The sequence below is a fragment of the Cucumis sativus genome, chromosome 1, assembly GCF_000004075.3.
Source record: "Cucumis sativus cultivar 9930 chromosome 1, Cucumber_9930_V3, whole genome shotgun sequence".
Lineage (NCBI taxonomy): Eukaryota > Viridiplantae > Streptophyta > Magnoliopsida > Cucurbitales > Cucurbitaceae > Cucumis > Cucumis sativus.
Window position 1 is genome coordinate 5,898,287 of NC_026655.2, and position 19,426 is coordinate 5,917,712.

Here is a 19,426-nt window from a genome sequence, read left to right on the forward strand (position 1 = left end):
AATCAGAGAATGGTTAACTTTTGTCCAATAATTTTTTTTATTTCTAATGATTTTCGACTCATTCAAAGCCCTCAAAAGTTCGATAACAGCAGCCGGAAAATGGAAGTTTTGAAAAATGGAAAACAAATGAGAATGATTATCAGACAATTCAACAGTAAAAGGACTAGAAAGTAGTAAAACTGACTAGGGGCTCAGGAGGTTCGTTTTCCCCTTGCAAATGAGCTCATTCTTTCATTCTATGATGAGAGAACTTTCTGAACCTCAGATGTGACTTCTTTTGGAGCCTTCTCCGCGTGAAGATTAGCAACAATACCCTTTTTGGCATAATAATCAATCACCTGCAATGCCACAACATTTTAGAAAGTGAAGGCCAAGCTTAACGTCTTCTAACCACTTCTTAAAAGAAAAAGGAAGGGGAAAAACCTATTTGTAAAATGGAGAATGGATGTTTAGTGTCTACCATGTGCTTTTTCCTATCACAAACTAAAGAAGTAACTCTGCCCAACCCCATAGGACAGCATATATTAAGTAGGACAGAAGAAGGCACATTTTTTTTCCCCATTCCTAATTGATTAGATCAAAAGAAAAACATAACAATCATACCGGCTCGGTTTGTCTGTGAAATGCCTCCAGGCGTGACTTCAATACAGCGACAGTATCATCTTTGCGTTGAATCAAAGGTTCTCCAGTTACCTTGAACACAAAAGAAAAGGGTAATTAATTTTTCCTGCAGCTGTGTGAAATATCAACTTCTATTTTTTTACAGATAAAGATAAGTTATGTGTGGATTCTCTTACATCGTCCACACCAGGAGTCTTTGGAGGAGCAAATTTTGTGTGGTAACTTCTCCCACTGGATGGGTGGATCCATCTTCCAGTGATTCTCTCCTCCAAAATTGCATCATCAATAGCAAAGTTGAGTACCTTATCAACTCTCACTCCTTGCTTTTCAAGCACCTCATCAAGCTGCAATGGAGTAATTCAAAATGTAATACTCAAATATGGACTAAACTTATACGAGCTAATAACATATATCAATTTGACGAATCTCACACCTTCTGCGCTTGAACTACAGTTCTTGGAAATCCATCCAGAATGAAGCCTTTCTGACATGAAGGTTTTTTCATTGCTTCATCAATGATGCCGACAACCAAGTCATCAGAAACAAGTTCACCCTACAATATAGAAAAATTAAGAACTTTAACCAGCAAGCAAATATAAAATTAGAATGAAGCATAGAAGAGAAACAATAGCATAGCAGAGAGCATGAGGAAAATCCACCTTGTCCATAGCCTCTTTAGCTTTGACACCAAGAGGAGTTTTAGCAGCAACAGCCGCTCTTAACATATCACCAGTAGCCAAGTGGCACAAGCAGTAATCATCCTTGATGATGGGTGACTGGGTCCCCTTACCTGATCCGGGTGGACCTGCAAAACACCAAATATTCATGATTATGAGTAAAATCAACAAAGTATAAACTGATAAAACCGTCATTGACCAGTGTCACAAAGACTCCAAACAGAATAATATAACAAATACAGAGAAACTAGGATTCTATCTCACTAGATGAGTTATACTTCCAAAAGAAACATAGCACTGCATCCATAATCCTCACCGCATCAGTTTCCCTTCTAAATTTCTTACACTATTAAATGTCTACGCAAGCACAAGAATAATCCCCTTCTGCATCATCATCTCACCTAGCTTCCTTTATCCATTTTTTCCCAACAACCACGCACAAAGGAGAATATTCATATATAATCAGTTCAAACACTTTTGAGTCCTTAGCACAGATTTCCGAGGAAATCACATATAAGTAGAAGTCACGGTTGCACGGTAACATCGAGAAGTCTTATAGTTTGGCAAATCACTTTGCATAATTCAAAAAATAATAACACATAATCCATAATACTTGTGTGTTTGCAATGTCCAAACAAACATGACACCAGCAGATTTTCTCTTTTCCCCATAAAACTTTGATTGCATATCGAAAAAGATAAGATAATGGAAAGAATAACACGGTAATAATTTTTCCTCCGACAAAAACAATCTGTTCGTAACGGAACATCAGCGAAGAGAACAGAAATGAAAAAGAATTCCCATTTCACCTTAAATATTCTCAAAAACTTAAATCCCTAAGTGGGATCCAAGTTAACAAGTTACCCTTTTACTCGAAATGGGAATTTCAAAAGAACATAAACTAAACCCATCATCCATGATACAAATTTTCTTTTAAAAAAAAAAAATCGAAAAAAAAGTTAAAATAATCCAGATGTCGAGTCTAACCCTAACAATTAGAAAGAGAGAAAACAAGATAGAAGATGCAAAGATACAAACCCTTGCACCTTTGCATCCATGAAACGCCTAAAAACCTCAAGATTACAAGAAATTGAACCAGAAAAAGAAAATAGAAAGCAAGAAATCAAAGTATAAGAGCATTAAAAGAGGAAAGTGGAAGCAAGATTACCAATGAGAATGAGACGCTTGTCGGGCTTAGAGGAGCACTTCATGCGGCGGAGAAGCTCCGTCATAAGATCGACGGAGGGCACGTCTTCCAAGGCCAATGCTGCCGAATTGGCCGCCATTGATGCTCTGCTCCGAAGTTTTTTTCCTTTTTTTTTTTTTTTTGTGTTTATTTTTTTGGGATTTTTGTTTTTGTGTATCTCTTTAACGGATTTTCCAAAAGAGGATGGGTTTAGGGTAAAGCAGAGATTTTGAAGCTACAATGCTTTGAACTCAAGCATCCATCACTTCTTACCAATTATTTTCCTAATGACTTTTATGCCCTTTGACTTTGACTCCATTTCCTTTCTTGAAAAATTTATTACTTTTTCTTACTTTTGCTTTTTTTTCTTTTTATTTCTTACTGTATGGACCCTAATTTCTCTTTTATTTGAGCAACAAATCACTCTACACAAACATATTTTAGAATCCTAATAACCACTCCTTATTTCCATAAATAATTTTTCAAAATTCTCCTATTTAATGTTTACTATTTTACCTTTTATCATTTTTTTATTATTTCTTTATCAAACTAAAATAATCTATACTCGAAACACAAATTATTATAATAACTCACTTCTTGTTCCTAACATTTTTAAAATTTGTTTTTTAAAAAAAATATATAAAAAATTGACAAAATATTTATAGTAAAATACAAAATTCATTAATAAACATTTCGTCAAATATTCTATTTTTGACCATTTGTAAAAATTATCTTTTCAGGCTCTATATTTGATTAAACTTGTAGGTTTGAATAATTTAAACTTATTTTTAAATAATAATTTTATTTTCTTGAGATACGAGACTCTTTTTTCCTGCTCAATTTATTTATTGACACTTAAAATTATAATTAAATTTATTGGATAACATTTTAGTCCATTTCTTTTTAAAGTTCAAATAAATCATCCATATTTCGAACATAAAGCAACTTCAATCAATACATTGATTAATATGTTTGATTTGAATTTTTCATCCATAATCTTTTTTAAGTTACATCATTAATCGTTCTTATTTTATTTTGTAGAAATATTATAGAAATAGATACTACAAAAATAAATATATATCAACATTCACATACAGAGACGAATGAAATTTAATTAAAAATTGCTTGACCATCCTAAAACATTAAACTATTCTTTAAAAAAAATACATTAACATTAATATTAACATCCACTTTTATTTAATAATAAAAAAATTAGCTTTTATTATATATATACATATAACAATATAAGTAGTTGAACATTTTCCTTAAAAACTATAAAGAAAAGAAAAAAAAACTTTAATAAATAAATTATTTTAAATTAAAAAATCACTAACAAAATTTCAAATATAACACAAAACATGATTTTTTTTTTTTTTGTTATTTGTTATATTTCTAAATAAGTCGATCCTTTTGAGAGAAAAAACAGTACAAAATTCTAAATGTTATCGTTTATTTCTCTAGTTCACAACTATACAATAGTAACTATTGAGAAATGGTCAATTTTATTGTTGATTGTAAAGTAGTCTTAATTAGAATACTTAATTTGTTAGAACAGTGTAAGTTGATCCAAAGGTAAAAGACTAAATTAATTTTTTGAAGCAAATTTGCAAGGTAGGTGGGTGGGTGGGTGGTGGTTGGGTTAAGTGGTGGTTTTTCATTTTCTATCTACTACTGCCTATGGGGGTTGGTGAGAGGAAGCACACACAATTCCAAACATGTAAACCTACAAAACAAACAATATTGCATACCCAAATTAGGACAAGAAAGAAAAGAGGACAAAGCACAAAGGCAGATCTTGTGGAGGTTCCTAGGGAGACAATTCTTTTTGAAATTTGGCTAAATATATGGTGTAGTATCTAGTGAGATGATGGGGTAAATCTAAACTAGTAAAAGATGGTAAGAATCTATCTTAACTCAAATCTTTATATACACACAAATAAAGGAAATCATTTCAACCCAACTGATTCAAATCTTGAAAGTTAGGTCTTATCATAGTTTAGGTGGGTGACTCGGTCAATTTCAATATGTTTTGTTTGATTGTGATGGATTCGTTATTTGTTATACTTATTGCTACTTGATTGTTACTCATTATTTGTGTTGCCTATGGACAATCTTTTCCTCACTTAGGACTCTCTTAATCTATATATCTTTTCCTCACTTAAGACTCTCTTAATTTATATATCTTTGCATATGTCATGAACAAGGATTCTAAATTCAACTTATGACGTCTTGCAACCACACATATTGCTTTTTGCATCTCCATGTAACAAAGTTTCATAATATAAAGGAACAACAACTAAAGGTAGATTCTCAATATGTAACATTATCTATCCAATCTTACATCATAATATACTTCAATATTTCTTTTGTCCGTTCTTTTTTTAAATAGTCATTTTCAGGTATCATCTTAAGATATATAAAGATTCTATAAACTGTTACGTTCTTTTTTATTGGAATTATGCACAAACTAATTAACTAACCATACTAACAACAAATCCAATATTTGTATGAGAATGAGAAAGATAGATGCCCTCCAAGACATTGGGTACCTTCCCCTATTCATAGGGGAGAAGATAGAATTCAAATTTCTTTTGGAGTTCAGAATATTGGTTCCTAACATACAAGTTTTCTGAGAAGATATGCTATTAAACAAAAAGTCTAACCTTTATATTATTAGGTGGTAACACAAAGTTGATGGCTAATCAAAAAGTTATGTTTGGATTGCGCATTCTGACAATTTTCAAACCAACCTTTTTTTCACGCTTCACTGTTTCATTTTTGTCTCGTATTTGATTATTCACGCTTTTAAACACTCCCTTGGTTTTCAATAATCTTGCTCTTAGCTTCCCCAATAAATTCATACTCTAAAACTAAACTCTAGAATTTTAGGAACAGAATGAGTTTGTTTCAAAGGTATAGTACCAGTAATTACTTCTTGTTTCTAACATCTTTCCATGATGTTGAATATGTACAACATGGGATTGACGAGAAGCCTGGTGAGTCTGTAGAAGCAGCAATGTTGGTAACAATTTTACTTGATCTATGCCGTATCTTCCTTGCCCTGCCAAAAAGCGATGCTATCAACCATGGTTTCTTGGAAAAACCAATTGAAACTTCAGAACCTGCATTGCATCTTACCGTAAAGTATTATTCCCCCGATGTCAAACTTACATAGGAATGCAATCAAAGTTCAAAATGAATCTCTACTTGAGCGTATAGTGCTCCATCCATCATAATATATGTGTCCATTACCTCTTATATTTGCCTGATCTCCATGGTTATCTTCTCGTACTGATACACTGATATCACTAATATAGTAATATCTACCTAAGTTATATAACTTATTGATAATTGATATCATCGATACAGTACACTTATCTCTACCCAAGTCAAATCACCAATATCACTAATGTCCCATTAATATCACTAATATATAAATATCACTGATATAATTGATATCAATCAAAGTTAAGTCACTGATATTACAAATATTATTCAACTTTTCTCTAGCATCAGTAACCTAATCGTTTAGGGCTTCATGTATGCCTTTATATATTGAAGTTGTTGATAAGATATGAATTAAAACTTGCTTCTGAGACTCACCACAAAAAGGTATCAAGTTGAATACTGATTTGAAAAGATACTTGAAGCTCCTTTGGGCCTACACTCAAAACAGCTTTCACACCTCATAATTGATTGACAGAAAGAAGTTACCAAGAAATACCGTTGAATAATTTCTCTTGTAAAAGAAAGAAATATATAGAAAAAGAGGAAAAAGAAAAAGAGTCATCACAACCCGTAATTAGTATCTTCTCTTGAAGTGGTTGTACTCTTGACATTCCCTGAAATAAAATTTCTGATGGACGATCTTGCTAAGTGGATGGAGGCTTCTTTAGCCGAATCACTCTAAATCTTCTTCTTCTCAATCTCTTCTTCTGTGGTGTTAGTTTCTTGGCTGCATTATTTCAGAATCAAAATGAAGTGTTTTCCTTCTTCTTTTGTTTTTGTCCATATCTTCATAATCTTTAATTTCAAGTGTAACATATTGACAAGCGTAGCATAAACTAGAAATGAAATAGTGGTTTACTATCTTTTCACAGAACTCTATCATATAATATATGTAAGCAGTTTTCTCATATTTTGGTCTAAGTCTCTAACATCATCAACAATTGTTGAACTCTCATTTCATGATCTCCCAAACTGTTCCTGTAGCCTTATGTTTTTCACCCATTGATGTAGGAATAAATAACAAACACTCTTATCCTTAACTAATCTTAGATAAACATCCATTAAACTCAACAAATCCAAAAGATAAATAATCTAGTGTTACCTTTTTCCCAATTCCTCCTCCCCTTACTTCGTTTAAACTTATGTGTTTCTTTAGAAATTACTCAAAACCATATACTAGCATATCTACAATCCAATTAAACTGTATAACTGTTTAATTCCTAAAGCCATGGACACAAATTAATTTGAATTTATAAAAGATAAGTTCTTACAGATAACAAACAAAATTGAAACTAAAAAAAAGTTCAATAGACTATAGAGAATGTGATTACATTTTGTAAATGTTTTTTTTTTCCATATTTGAAAATGCTTATTTATAGAGTAATAATTATTTTTATTCTCTCCTCTCCCTCTAATCCCTATCGCTTCTTTTTCTTTCACTTCTCCTCTTCTCCATTTTTTCTTCTTTCTCCATTTCTGCTTATTTTTTAAGCAATACTTAAGAGCAGTTTAAGAAGTACTTAACCACCTAATCTATGATTAATATATACTAATAAAAGTTTAACTCAATTAACAATATTTACCATAGAGTTTAATTTCCTGCATCCATACTTTAAATATTAAGAAGAAAAAAAACCTTAAAACCTTCCTTGCTATATTTTCTTGTTTTCTTCATCAGCTTCATTCTTCTTCGTGTTTATAAATTTTCTTCCTTCTTCTTCATTTCTTTTCTCTTTCCAATTCACCGGACTTATGAAAACCGACAAAACCCACCCTATCATCTTCTTGATTCACGCTATTGCAGTTCCCAATGTTGGCACGGAACTCAATAAATGGTGGATTGGGTTGTTATCTTTTTCGCGTCATCAGCTATTATTTTCCATTTGGATAGAATACCGCCATCAACCTCCATAACGATAATCTTCAACATTCCTATCCTACTCACAAAATGTGCTTCATATTTATACGGACACCTAACCTCTCTACAGACCCACCGATTACATTTCACTTGAGGAACAACACAGAACCAAGATGGGATCGCTTGGGATGTATTCCGAATCAGGATTAACGAAGAAGGGTAGCAGCAGAGGCTACGACGTTCCAGAGGGAGTGGACATTCGAGGACGCTATGATGAAGAATTTGCCAAAATTCTCAACAAGGAAGCCTTGTTGTTTGTCGCTGATTTACAGAGAACTTTTAGAAACCACATCAAGTATTCGATGGAATGCCGCAGAGAAGCCAAGAGGCGGTATAATGAAGGGGGGTTACCGGGGTTTGATCCGGCGACTAAGTATATAAGAGATTCTGAGTGGACATGTGCCCCTGTCCCCCCAGCAGTTGCTGATCGGAGAGTGGAGATCACCGGACCTGTGGAGCGGAAGATGATCATCAACGCACTCAATTCTGGAGCTAAAGTTTTCATGGTCTGTTCTCTCTTCCTTCTCTCTCCTAAAGACTTTGTTTTTATTTAAGATCTTGAAATGTCTGGAGTATGTTGTCTGTCCCACTGCCCCTCAGAACAATCAAAAACTTGTTCTTTTTAATAACAAACCGTTTGTAGACAGTAGACAGGCATGAGCTCGAGCTGGTGTAGTGGGATGAATAACAATTTTAGGGCAGGTATTATTTCAGTTATATATATATATATATATATTATATTAAAAGCATGAAGTCCGCGCCATGGGCCTATACTAAATCAGTCCGTGTAGATAGCACTTAAAGCACTGTTATGGAACTAAGTTTCAATGTCTATTCTATGCAATTTGCATTTATTTGCTTTTCGTAACGTGGATTTCATGACATAAAAGAATGAAGTTTGATGAAAAAACCAATCAAAATGAAAACAGGCGGACTTTGAAGATGCACTGTCACCAAATTGGGAGAATCTGATGAGGGGGCAAATTAATCTTAAGGATGCAGTGGATGGGACTATAAGTTTCCATGATAGAGTTAGAAACAGGGTTTATAAGCTGAATGATCAGACAGCCAAGCTCTTTGTCCGCCCTCGAGGTTGGCATTTGCCAGAGGCTCATATCTTCATTGACGGCGAGCCTGCAACCGGCTGTCTTGTGGATTTTGGGCTCTATTTTTTCCACAACCATGCTAATTTTCGACGCTCTCAAGGTCAAGGTTATGGCCCTTTCTTTTACCTTCCCAAAATGGAGCACTCCAGGTAAATCTTCATCCAAATATTATTATGTAACCAATTGTGCAAGTTTTGAGAAATTGAGCTCTGTTTGCAATGAGAGTCGCTTGTAGATGATGCATAATTGTCCCTGATAAAATAGGCTACAAGATAACATTATGTAAAGAATGAACACCCCTGGAAAATAGACGTTAGTTTGAGGTTAAAAACTACTCTGTTTTGAGAATTAGTCTCGTGTCTAGAAAGTATAGATCCTATAAACTTAATCTAATCATCTAAGACTTGCAAGAAAAGTCTCTTTTGAAAGCCAGATTCAAGAGCCTTTTTACCTGGGTCATAATAAATTCAGATCACCACATTCAAACAATCTGATTGGAAGAGTTATTAGACAATTAGTATATTTTAGTTAATATTTGTTTAGTTGTTTATTTAGATTAGTATTATTCTAGAATTAATGAGTTAGTTATCTTATTTTCTAGCCATTTTAGGGAGTTTTTAAAATATGATGTTGTTCTTGGAGAGTTCTCTCAACTTAGGGATGGACTTTTCTTGTTTGACCATGAATTTGGCCTACATCACAATCTTACGAACGGTCTGGTCTAATATGTGATGTGTAGGGAAGCTAAAATATGGAACAGTGTATTTGAGAGGGCAGAGAAGATGGCAGGGATAGAGAGGGGCAGCATCAGGGCCACCGTACTAATTGAAACACTTCCAGCAGTGTTTCAAATGAATGAAATACTTTACGAGCTGAGGGATCACTCTGTGGGATTGAACTGTGGTAGATGGGATTACATATTCAGCTATGTCAAGACCTTCCAGGCTCACCCAGATCGTCTATTACCCGATCGGGTCCTAGTCGGTATGACCCAACATTTCATGAGGAGCTATTCTGATCTTCTCATCAGGACTTGTCACAGGCGTGGTGTGCATGCCATGGGAGGCATGGTAGGTATAATACAAACATTGCATTCAATAATATTTCACATCCAGAGTTTTGACAGCTAGATTCTTTTTGCAGGCTGCTCAAATTCCGATTAGAGACGATCCGAAGGCAAATGAGGTAGCACTTGAGCTAGTGAGGAAGGACAAACTGAGGGAGGTAAAGGCAGGGCATGATGGAACATGGGCAGCACATCCAGGACTAATCCCGGCTTGTATGGAAGTCTTCACCAACAACATGGGGAATGCCCCCAACCAAATTCGATCCATGAGACGTGACGATGCTGCAAACTTGACCGAAGAAGATCTCTTACAACGACCAAGAGGTGTACGTACAATGGAAGGGCTTCGCTTGAACACCCGAGTTGGGATTCAGTACCTAGCCGCATGGCTAACCGGGGCTGGCTCGGTGCCTCTATACAACCTTATGGAAGATGCAGCAACAGCAGAAATTAGCAGGGTTCAAAACTGGCAATGGCTGAAGTATGGAGTGGAATTGGATGGAGATGGGCTTGGTGTGAGAGTGAACAAGGAACTGTTTGGGAGAGTGGTGGAAGAAGAAATGGAAAGGATTGAAAGAGAAGTTGGGAAAGAGAGATTCAAAAAAGGAATGTACAAAGAAGCTTGCAAGATGTTCACAAGGCAATGCACAGCTCCAAATTTGGATGACTTTCTGACCTTAGACGCTTACAACTATATTGTTATACATCATCCAAGGGAATTGTCCAAGCTTTGAAAAGTGAAAACCACCACCAAAACACTTGCTTTTGCTTCCATTCTCTTCTTGTTACTGAGAATAACGTATCTGTAATGTAAGTCTGTCTTTGTCCATTTCTTTTTCAAGCTGTGTGGTTATTTCAAGAAATCCAGCAATTGCAAGCAAATTGGAATTCGGTACTTCTCTATATATAAACCTATATTTTGCCTGTTAGCTTATTTGACTCTCTTTGTTCAACTCTCACATCAGCTATGTTTCTTATATAATACTATCGCATTTTTCAATTTGAAAGTAGATAAGAAGCATATTTGTAATTTAAGTAGGGTAAAAGCGATTAGAGATTATCTATCATAAGCTAGTATGGTTTGGATTTTCTGAGTGAAGAAAAAAGAAGATTATGTTTGAGTTCGGATTTTCCTACTAAAGAAAAGAAAAAGGTTATATTTGAGTCAGAAATTGATGATATAGAACACCATATTTTCTTATTTTGCTTAAATTTGTTGCCTCCCTTGTAAAATTCACCAACTAGACTATATTTGTTGTCACCATGACAGAAGAAAAAATTGTTCAATTCGAAATCCAACTTTAACAAAAACAGAACAGAAAAAGAATTTATCAATTATATGCTCTCTCATCTCATCATGCCTTAAGCATCGATGAACCATCTTAAACACCTTCAGTGTCGTCCATTTACATTCGATTTATGATCATTTTTTGTTTGAAAAGTCGAATAACACAAAATAAAAATCATCCAATTTGGTCAATTTTAACTCAAAGGTATGACATACCAAAATCTAGGGGTATCGAAAGTCGAGATTCTGCTCATTATTATAAACATTGCATATGAAAATAACATGTCATTGAGCTAAAACTAACTTATATCCTAAAAGAGATCATCAAAATAAAATAAAATCTCTCTAATTTACTTGAATCTTCACGTGGATAGAAATCTTAAACGTGTGAAATTTATAGGATACAACTCTCCAAAATTATCACTAAATAGTATGTTAATATAATAAACTAATGAAAAATATTTAGTAGTGATTAATTTATGTTATATTTTTATCATTTATATGTACAAAAGTCTCAATTTTATATATGAAATAAGTAGAGAAACAAACCTTCATTTTGTCCATATTTTAAAGCTAAAATCCACAAAACAAACTTGATTTCTTGGATATATGCCTCTAACGACTATCTAAATTAGATAATAGGTGGGGAAAAGAAAAAGAAAAAGAAAGAGAATTATACTTTCTTTAGAAATATAATAACTCCAACTCACTACATTATCATCATTATTTGGCAATGGAATAAAAGCAATAAAGTTAAAAAGCATATTAGTGTTGTCACAAAGAAACATTGTTGACAAATGATATAAAGTTGTGTATTGTCATTAATTAGATAAAACTTTATAACGCAATAATTTTATTACAACCACACAATTTGAAGGGACTCGAGAGATTGGACTTCAATTTGACATTTTAACAAACAAAGTTCAAATATATAAAACCCATTACAATATGAAATAAGAACATTAACATTTGTAGATCTCATTCATATGCTTTTAAATTGTGAATTCCACAATTCCCAAAGCAAGAAAGTTCTCTCCTCTCCTAAAAGTATTATATTTTGGACTATGGATTTGAAGTTGGAGGTCTATAAATTGGATTTATGTCTCCTCCTACTTACTTACTTACATACTTACTTATTAATTTCATTTTGCAAATATCTTTGACCTTTATAACTCTGCTAATTCTTTAATAAATGGTAAGATTTCAGAATTAAAGAGCAAAAGTGAGATTTAAGGAAAACATGTTAGTGAAGTAAACCAAATAAAATTTGGTATCACAACAACCTCTTGATGTGCATTTATTGGCACATTAAATTCCCTTCTTCTGCCTAAACCCTAAAAGAGGCCCACGAAATTGGATGCATGTCCTAAAACACAGGGCAGTGCCATTAGCTTCATGTCTATAAGGAGGTTGGAAGATACGGTGGATTTTACCTCAAGGTTTTATGGTTTTTCTTCTTCTTTCTTTTGAGGAAATTTTTATGTACCACAACACTATGGATCCCCATTCCTATATGTTCTGCCTCATATCAATATTACTTTTTAATATATGAACTTACATTTTTAAATTATGGGTTTTTTAAAAATATATAACAAAATCTACAAAATATTTATACTCTATAAAACAATTTTGAAAACAGAAATAGCTCAAAAGATTCACAGTATAAAATACCAAAATTACCTCAGTCAACACGCAACACATCAGTCACACTTGTGCTATACATTATCGTTAGATTTTGATACATAATCTAGGGCATAACATGCCCCAGGATGAAAGAATCATTCCTTTAGTTATTGTATCTCGAGTCTTAGTGACACCGAGATGGCCTGAGATGAAAGAATTCGACCTTTATTTTATTCGATCTCGGACGTACATTGCCTCGAGATGTCCCGAGATGAAAGACTCTGTCTTTAGTTATTTGATCTCGAACCCTAATTGCATCGAGATGGCCTGGAATTAATAAATTACAAAGACATATATGAAATTTATGAAAAAATGATCGTGCATCGTAAACTTTTCTTGTTTTGTTATACAGACTGTAAATATTTTTTGATTTTTGTTACATTTATATAAATTACTCTTCTTGAACCTTAAAACGTGGAGGATCTAAGTTTAAATATTGATTTAATTTTGTGAATGACTTGTTTTTCCTTTTTTTTTACTTAAAAGAAGCTAAACTATGAGATGGCCCTATTGTCCAAAGTAGCCAAAGAAGGCCATAGTAGAGTATGGGATTTTGTTTAAATTCATATGGAAGACAGGCTGTCGAATTATTTTGAAAGGATCAATTTTGTAGGTTCCAAGAAGAGCCATATCCTAAACATTTCAACTTGTATATTTATTACACTTCACATTTTAATATATAGTTTAATGTTGAATTGGAATTTGGAAGTATTAAACCAACTTGCTCAAATTATTAGCCTTCTGATTTCTTTATATGCTATGTATGATGTGAACAAGGATGTTGTTTCACTATCATTCTCAATTCTAGTTTATTCCAAAACTATAGTATTCTCTAAATTAATTTACACATTAATACATCATATATTAATATAAATAAGCCCCCACAATAATTTAACAAATAGTTCCAACATGCAATGAGCAGGGATAGTATAAACAAAGTTTTCTATTTTAAATATGTTTTTAAAATTTTAAAATAAAAATTAAACTTACAATTTGGTACTAATTAAGTAGATCAAATTTATAATTTAATTTGGATGTTTACACTTTAAATGAGTCAATGTGATTTATCTAAAATTTGTTGCAGCCATTAAATATGAATAAATGATTTATGTGTAAACTTTATGAAAGTGACAACAAAAAATTGGTTGGTAATATTGTGTAAAAATGAGAGATATAATTTATGGTAGAGTTTTAGGGAGGACAATAACTTATGAGGTTAGGTTGGAAAAATCTTTTGATTAAAATAGGATTCAATAGGGAATCTCATCTTATCCTATTTTTCAATTTTGGCAATATTTAAAATGGTTGAGCTCCACTTCAAACAAAAACTACCAATAATATTTTTCTTTTAAAGAAATATTAGAGGATGAGAAGGAAAAACCAAAAGAATATTGAAGAAAAATGGAGATTTTTTTTTTTTGTTTTAAATTTTAAGATATTTTTATAATTGTTTGTGGGTGAAATTTTGAATATGTTGACTCATTATGGTAAATATTCATTCGTGTAGAACTTTGATTTCATTTTCAACTAGAATAAATGTAAATATATATAGTAATTTTATCTCTAGTCTTCTTCTCAATAATTTTTTTTTTTTTTTTTGAGGAAAAAAAAGGACACAAGATCAAATGAAGGAAAGGAATCCGAATATAAAACTTAAAAGCACTTTTGGAATTTAAATAATTTGACTTTATGGATTAGAAACATCAACAATCATACATAAGCTTCAAAAGTTTCAAAGTAAAATAAGAAGAAAAAAGGAAGATTAGATCCCAAAGTGTAAAGTAAATTAATAGTAATAATGGTGGCTTGTTGGATTCCATTCACAGCCAAAGCCTCTGCCTTTTTGCTCAAACAAAGTCACCCAGCTCAGAAAGACTGAGACTTTCCAACCCAACCCAATACCCATTCCTTCAAATTGCATACCCCATTTTCCCTTTGTTTGTCAAGAGAGAGAAACAACCATGTGCTAAAACTAAATGTGTCTATTTCAGGGTACCCCACTTTCTCGTCATCCCTCACTGCCATTTGTGATTTTCTTTTTCAATGACTGTCCTCAGAAGAGCAACAGTGAGCTTAGAGTCTCATTCTTGGCTGGCTTTTGCTTCATTAATGACTCCATTTGATCATCCTCTCCTGTTTTCCTAACATTTTACTTGGTGGGGTTTCCTTCTTTTCCTTCTTTGAACAAACTCTTTTCCCATCTCCAATCTTCTTTGATGTTTCTGTTTCATTTATTAGGCTGTAGCTTGGAAGTGTTTTGCTTTTCAGTGTGAAACTTTGAAAAAGTAGCTTTTCCGTTTGATAGAAAACATTGGGGTTCACCATTTTGATGTTTTTGAAACAGAGGCTGTTTGAAGAAGAAGAAGAAGGCTAGGTAACTGTTTGAAGAAGCTTTCATGGGGAAGTGTGATTTGTTGTTACTTCTCTGCTTTGCTTGGACTTTCTTGTTTGCTGAAGCTTACCAATTGCAAGCCTCTCAAGCTCAAGTGCTTCTCCAGTTAAGGAAGCATTTGGAGTATCCAAAGCAATTGGAATCATGGACTGATCATAGAGTAGATTTTTGCACACTGTCTTTTCTTCCTCTTGTTAATGTTACATGCCAAGACAGTGTGGTCACTGAGCTTAGAATTGCTGGTGATACCAAAGACAAAGTTGATGAGTTCATTGGTTTTGCAATACCAAATCAAACTTTATCAGAGGGTTTCTCTCTTGATTCTTTCATCACCACTTTGACTAGACTTAATAGCTTGAGAGTTCTTAGTCTTGTGTCTTTGGGAATCTGGGGTCCACTTCCAGACAAAATCCATAGACTATCTTCACTTGAGTATCTTGATTTGAGCTCAAATTATCTTTTTGGTTCAATCCCACCAAAGATTTCTACCCTGGTGAAGCTTCAAACTCTTAAACTGGATGACAACTTCTTCAATGATACTGTGCCTAACTGGTTTGATTCATTGTCTAGTTTGACAGTGCTGAGCTTGAAAAACAACAAGATCAAGGATTCATTTCCATCTTCAATCGTCAGCATAAGTACCCTTACTGAGCTTGTCATGTCTGGCAATGAAATTTCTGGTGAATTGCCAGATCTAAGTCCCTTACATGGCCTAACTGTGCTGGACTTAAGCTGGAACAAATTAGATTCATCACTGCCTCCACTACCGAAGTCATTGATCACAGCTTCACTCGGAAAAAACTCATTTTCGGGAGAGATTCCACAACAATATGGCGAACTTAGTCAGCTCCAACAGCTTGACATATCATTCAATGCATTGGCTGGCATTCCTCCTGCTAGCATCTTCTCCTTGCCCAACATCAGCCATTTGAATCTTTCCTCGAATAAGTTATTCGGGTCGTTATCGACCCACCTGAGGTGTGGCAACATGCTTCAGTTTGTTGACATATCTAACAATATGCTTACAGGAGCATTGCCTTCCTGCTTGGGAATTGAATCCGATAATCGAACTCTTAAGGTAGATGGGAATTGCTTATCTGTTAGTATTGGGAAACAGCATTCAAAGTCATATTGTGATATAGACCATATACAACAGCATCAGCACCAGGAGCAGTCTAAAGCCAAAAATGCGGGAGCTGTAATGGGATTACTTCTTGGAATCTTTTTGTCCGTGCTTCTACTTTCAATTGTGGTTGTTTTATTTAGAAGATGTTGGCCTAGAGGAATGTCAGAACAACATTTATTGCAGAAATCAGTTCAAGATAGTTCAGCAGCAGGATTCTCATCAGAACTTCTAACAAGTGCAAGTAAGTTCAGGACGAATTTGATTTGCAGTTATTTTTTTTGTTTAGTTTACTAAAAGATGTTGACTTTACCATTTCAAAATTCCCTTCATGCAGGGTTTGTTTCTCAAGCTGCAAAGATAGGAATTCAAGGCCTTCCATTGTGTAGGACTTTTTCATTGGAGGAGATAAGAGAAGCTACAAGCAATTTTCATGACTCAACCATCATCGGTGATGGTTCGTATGGGAAGGTAACATTCTAACCTTTATATTTAGTTTTCTTGCATGATGGTTCAACTTTAATGAATATGGATCACGTTTAGTTTTTTGTATGCCCGTGGGTTGTTTCATGTTTTTTTCCTTAGGTGAAATTTTTGGTTTTTTCATTAAAAGAAAAAAAAAAAAAAGAACACAGCTAGTTTCAATTCCCAATGTATAATGAAAGTTGCGTTTTCATAAAAAAGAAAAAAAAAAGGAATTTGCATAACAGTATCAGATTGTCAATGTTCATATAGATGATTTCTTCTATTTGAAGTTAAAAGTTTCTTTTCTCTTTTTGAAAAAAAACACCACACTTTCAATGAGAAAGAAAAGAATACATGTCTATAAAAAAAGGGCTTATAATAAGTTTGTGTTTGGGGTGGTGTAGAGTTGTAAGATGGAGTTCATCAATAATTGTGAGAAGTATTGGAAGAAGGGAACATAGAGTTGTTTGACGAATGTGAGAAGTAGGGATAGAAAGGAAGATGAAGTTCTTTGATAAATGTGAATCTAATAAGGTGAATTTCTCCCAACAGGAAATGCACATAATCAATGATGATTAAAAACCATAATTATATTGACTTTGAAACAATCTTTTGTTATTTTGAATATTTTCCCACCATGTATTTCAGCCTTCTTAATATGTTTTGTAGCTTTACAGAGGGAGGCTGGAGAATGGGACTCAAGTTGCCATAAGGTCCTTGGTTGTATCAAAGAAATTTTCCATTAGAAATCTTAAGCTTAGGTTAGATATGCTTGGAAAGCTCAGGCACCCAAATTTGGTCTGTCTTTTGGGACATTGCATTGATGGAGAAGGACAAGATTATCATGACATCAAGGTCTTCCTCATATTCGAATACGTTTCAAATGGGAGTTTCCGTACACATCTCTCTGGTAATTCAGAAACCTTTTCAGACTGAGATTCTTAACCTTTCCCTACTTGAGAGATGTTTTCTCTTTTGTCTTACAAATCATTGTACTTGTAGAGAAGGTTTTGAACTGGTCTGAAAGATTAGCAATTCTAATCAGTGTTGCTAAGGCTGTCCACTTCCTGCATACTGGAGTTATTCCGGGTTTCTTCGACAACCAACTAAAGATCAACAATATCTTGATTGATGAGCATAATGTGGCAAAGTTGAGTGATTATGGATTGTCCATTGTCTCTGAAGAACCAACCAAATCTGTGGTAGGTAGGACTTGATTATTACTGCTGTTCAATCATTGGTAAATGCTGATTACTCCTGTTTTCTGCTTGTGTAGGCAAAAGCAGAAGGCCCTCAAGCTTGGTAAGAATGCTTTTTAATCACATTTAAGCCCTCCTTTCCACGAAAATCAAGTGTTTCTCACTTGTGTTATCCTTTGTCAGGCAACTGATGAACTTGAAGGATGATGTATATAGCTTTGGGTTTATACTACTAGAGGCACTTGTGGCACCTTCTGTTTCCGCCAGAAAAGGCCCCTCTATACTAAAGGAAATGGTAGGCCAAAGTTTCTGACTATTGCTTTAATTGCATTATGCATAGGAAGGAGGTGACTAAATTATAAAAATTACCCTTCAAAAGTAGTCTTATTCTTTCCAAAGTTGTAATGTTTTTTATTTTATTTTTTTTGAGGAGGAAACGATAGAGAAATATAGCGCATACCAGAAACTTCCAAAGTTATTCTTTCATAAACCTTTCAAAAAAACCATCTTTTGGGATAGAAATCTACGTAGAAGTTCGGATTTGGAACTAGCTAGAACGGGTGGCAATGCATTCTGTTTTAGGTCGTTGACTGTCACAAAACTTCTGTGTCCCAATTTTCTTTCAAAATTGCAATGGACTTCTATTCCAAAGATAGTTTTGAAATGTTTATAAAAGATTTTGCAACGCTTGAACAAATAGATGTATTTTCTAAACAAATAGTAAAGTTCAGGGGTTTTTACACGAGAATCAAAACTGAATGATCGTGGTAATATGTGGGGGGCTTAAGTAACAACAAAAGCAAAGTTCTCCATCTGATCCATTTCTTTTAATTGTTTAATTCAAGATGTGGTTTTCCCTAAATACAGATGAGCTTGAGCAGCCAGGACGGGCGGAGGCGACTCATCGACCCAACAATTCTAGCTACTTGCACGCAAGAGTCTCTATCAACCATTATTTCCCTAATGAACAAGTGTATTTCCCCTGAAATGAGTCGCCCATCGATGGAGGATGTTCTTTGGAACTTACAATATGCAAACCAAGTACAAGATGCCAGGGATGGTGATCAAAGATACAGTTCAGCATCACAACAATGATGTCTTTTTCCTTTTCTTTTCTTCTTAAAGTTGCTTCATGAAATCGAATTCTCTTCTGAAAGCAAGAGATTCTCAGAATGCAGATTGTTGAAGAGCTTTGTCTAAAGTTTTCTTTTTCCCCTGAAGTTTCTTGTTTTTTAGAAGTTATATAAGAATAACTTAAATTGATATTTTAGACATGTCATCTCTTGACATTGCTGTTAAAATGTAAATCCCTCCAAATAAAAGATCCCATTTTCTTAAGCTTCTTTTTCTTTTTTTTTACCAAAATCTCAGTTCTAAGAGTGTTATGGTAGGGTGAAAATTCAACTCCAGTTTGTGATTCTGTATTCCCCTGCTCATGAAAGGAAAGCTTCATTACCTTCTTAAAAGACAATGA

General features: G+C 33.9%; 3 protein-coding genes across 3 annotated transcripts; 2 read left to right on the forward strand and 1 right to left on the reverse strand.

Annotated features, from left to right (window-relative positions):
• Positions 1 to 18: 18 nt before the first annotated feature.
• On the reverse strand, positions 19 to 2,726 carry LOC101214286 (adenylate kinase 4). Its single transcript, XM_004152470.3, has 6 exons — positions 2,467 to 2,726; positions 1,281 to 1,426; positions 1,055 to 1,174; positions 798 to 965; positions 604 to 693; positions 19 to 338 (listed from the first exon to the last, which is right to left on the reverse strand). The coding sequence occupies exons 1-6, from the start codon at positions 2,582 to 2,584 to the stop codon at positions 237 to 239; spliced, it is 744 nt and encodes a 247-aa protein (XP_004152518.1). The 5' UTR covers positions 2,585 to 2,726; the 3' UTR covers positions 19 to 236.
• A 4,717-nt stretch (positions 2,727 to 7,443) lies between these two features.
• Positions 7,444 to 10,736, forward strand: LOC101214523 (malate synthase, glyoxysomal-like). Its single transcript, XM_004152471.3, has 4 exons — positions 7,444 to 8,136; positions 8,560 to 8,885; positions 9,476 to 9,806; positions 9,880 to 10,736. The coding sequence occupies exons 1-4, from the start codon at positions 7,744 to 7,746 to the stop codon at positions 10,534 to 10,536; spliced, it is 1,707 nt and encodes a 568-aa protein (XP_004152519.1). The 5' UTR covers positions 7,444 to 7,743; the 3' UTR covers positions 10,537 to 10,736.
• A 3,931-nt stretch (positions 10,737 to 14,667) lies between these two features.
• On the forward strand, positions 14,668 to 19,290 carry LOC101215008 (probable inactive leucine-rich repeat receptor-like protein kinase At3g03770). The gene is made up of 8 exons (XM_011653725.2): positions 14,668 to 14,929; positions 15,118 to 16,532; positions 16,626 to 16,759; positions 17,423 to 17,663; positions 17,756 to 17,955; positions 18,030 to 18,055; positions 18,136 to 18,247; positions 18,820 to 19,290. Exons 2-8 carry the CDS (start codon positions 15,170 to 15,172, stop codon positions 19,045 to 19,047), a joined length of 2,304 nt encoding a protein of 767 aa, XP_011652027.1. The 5' UTR covers positions 14,668 to 14,929; positions 15,118 to 15,169; the 3' UTR covers positions 19,048 to 19,290.
• The last annotated feature ends 136 nt before the right edge of the window (positions 19,291 to 19,426 follow it).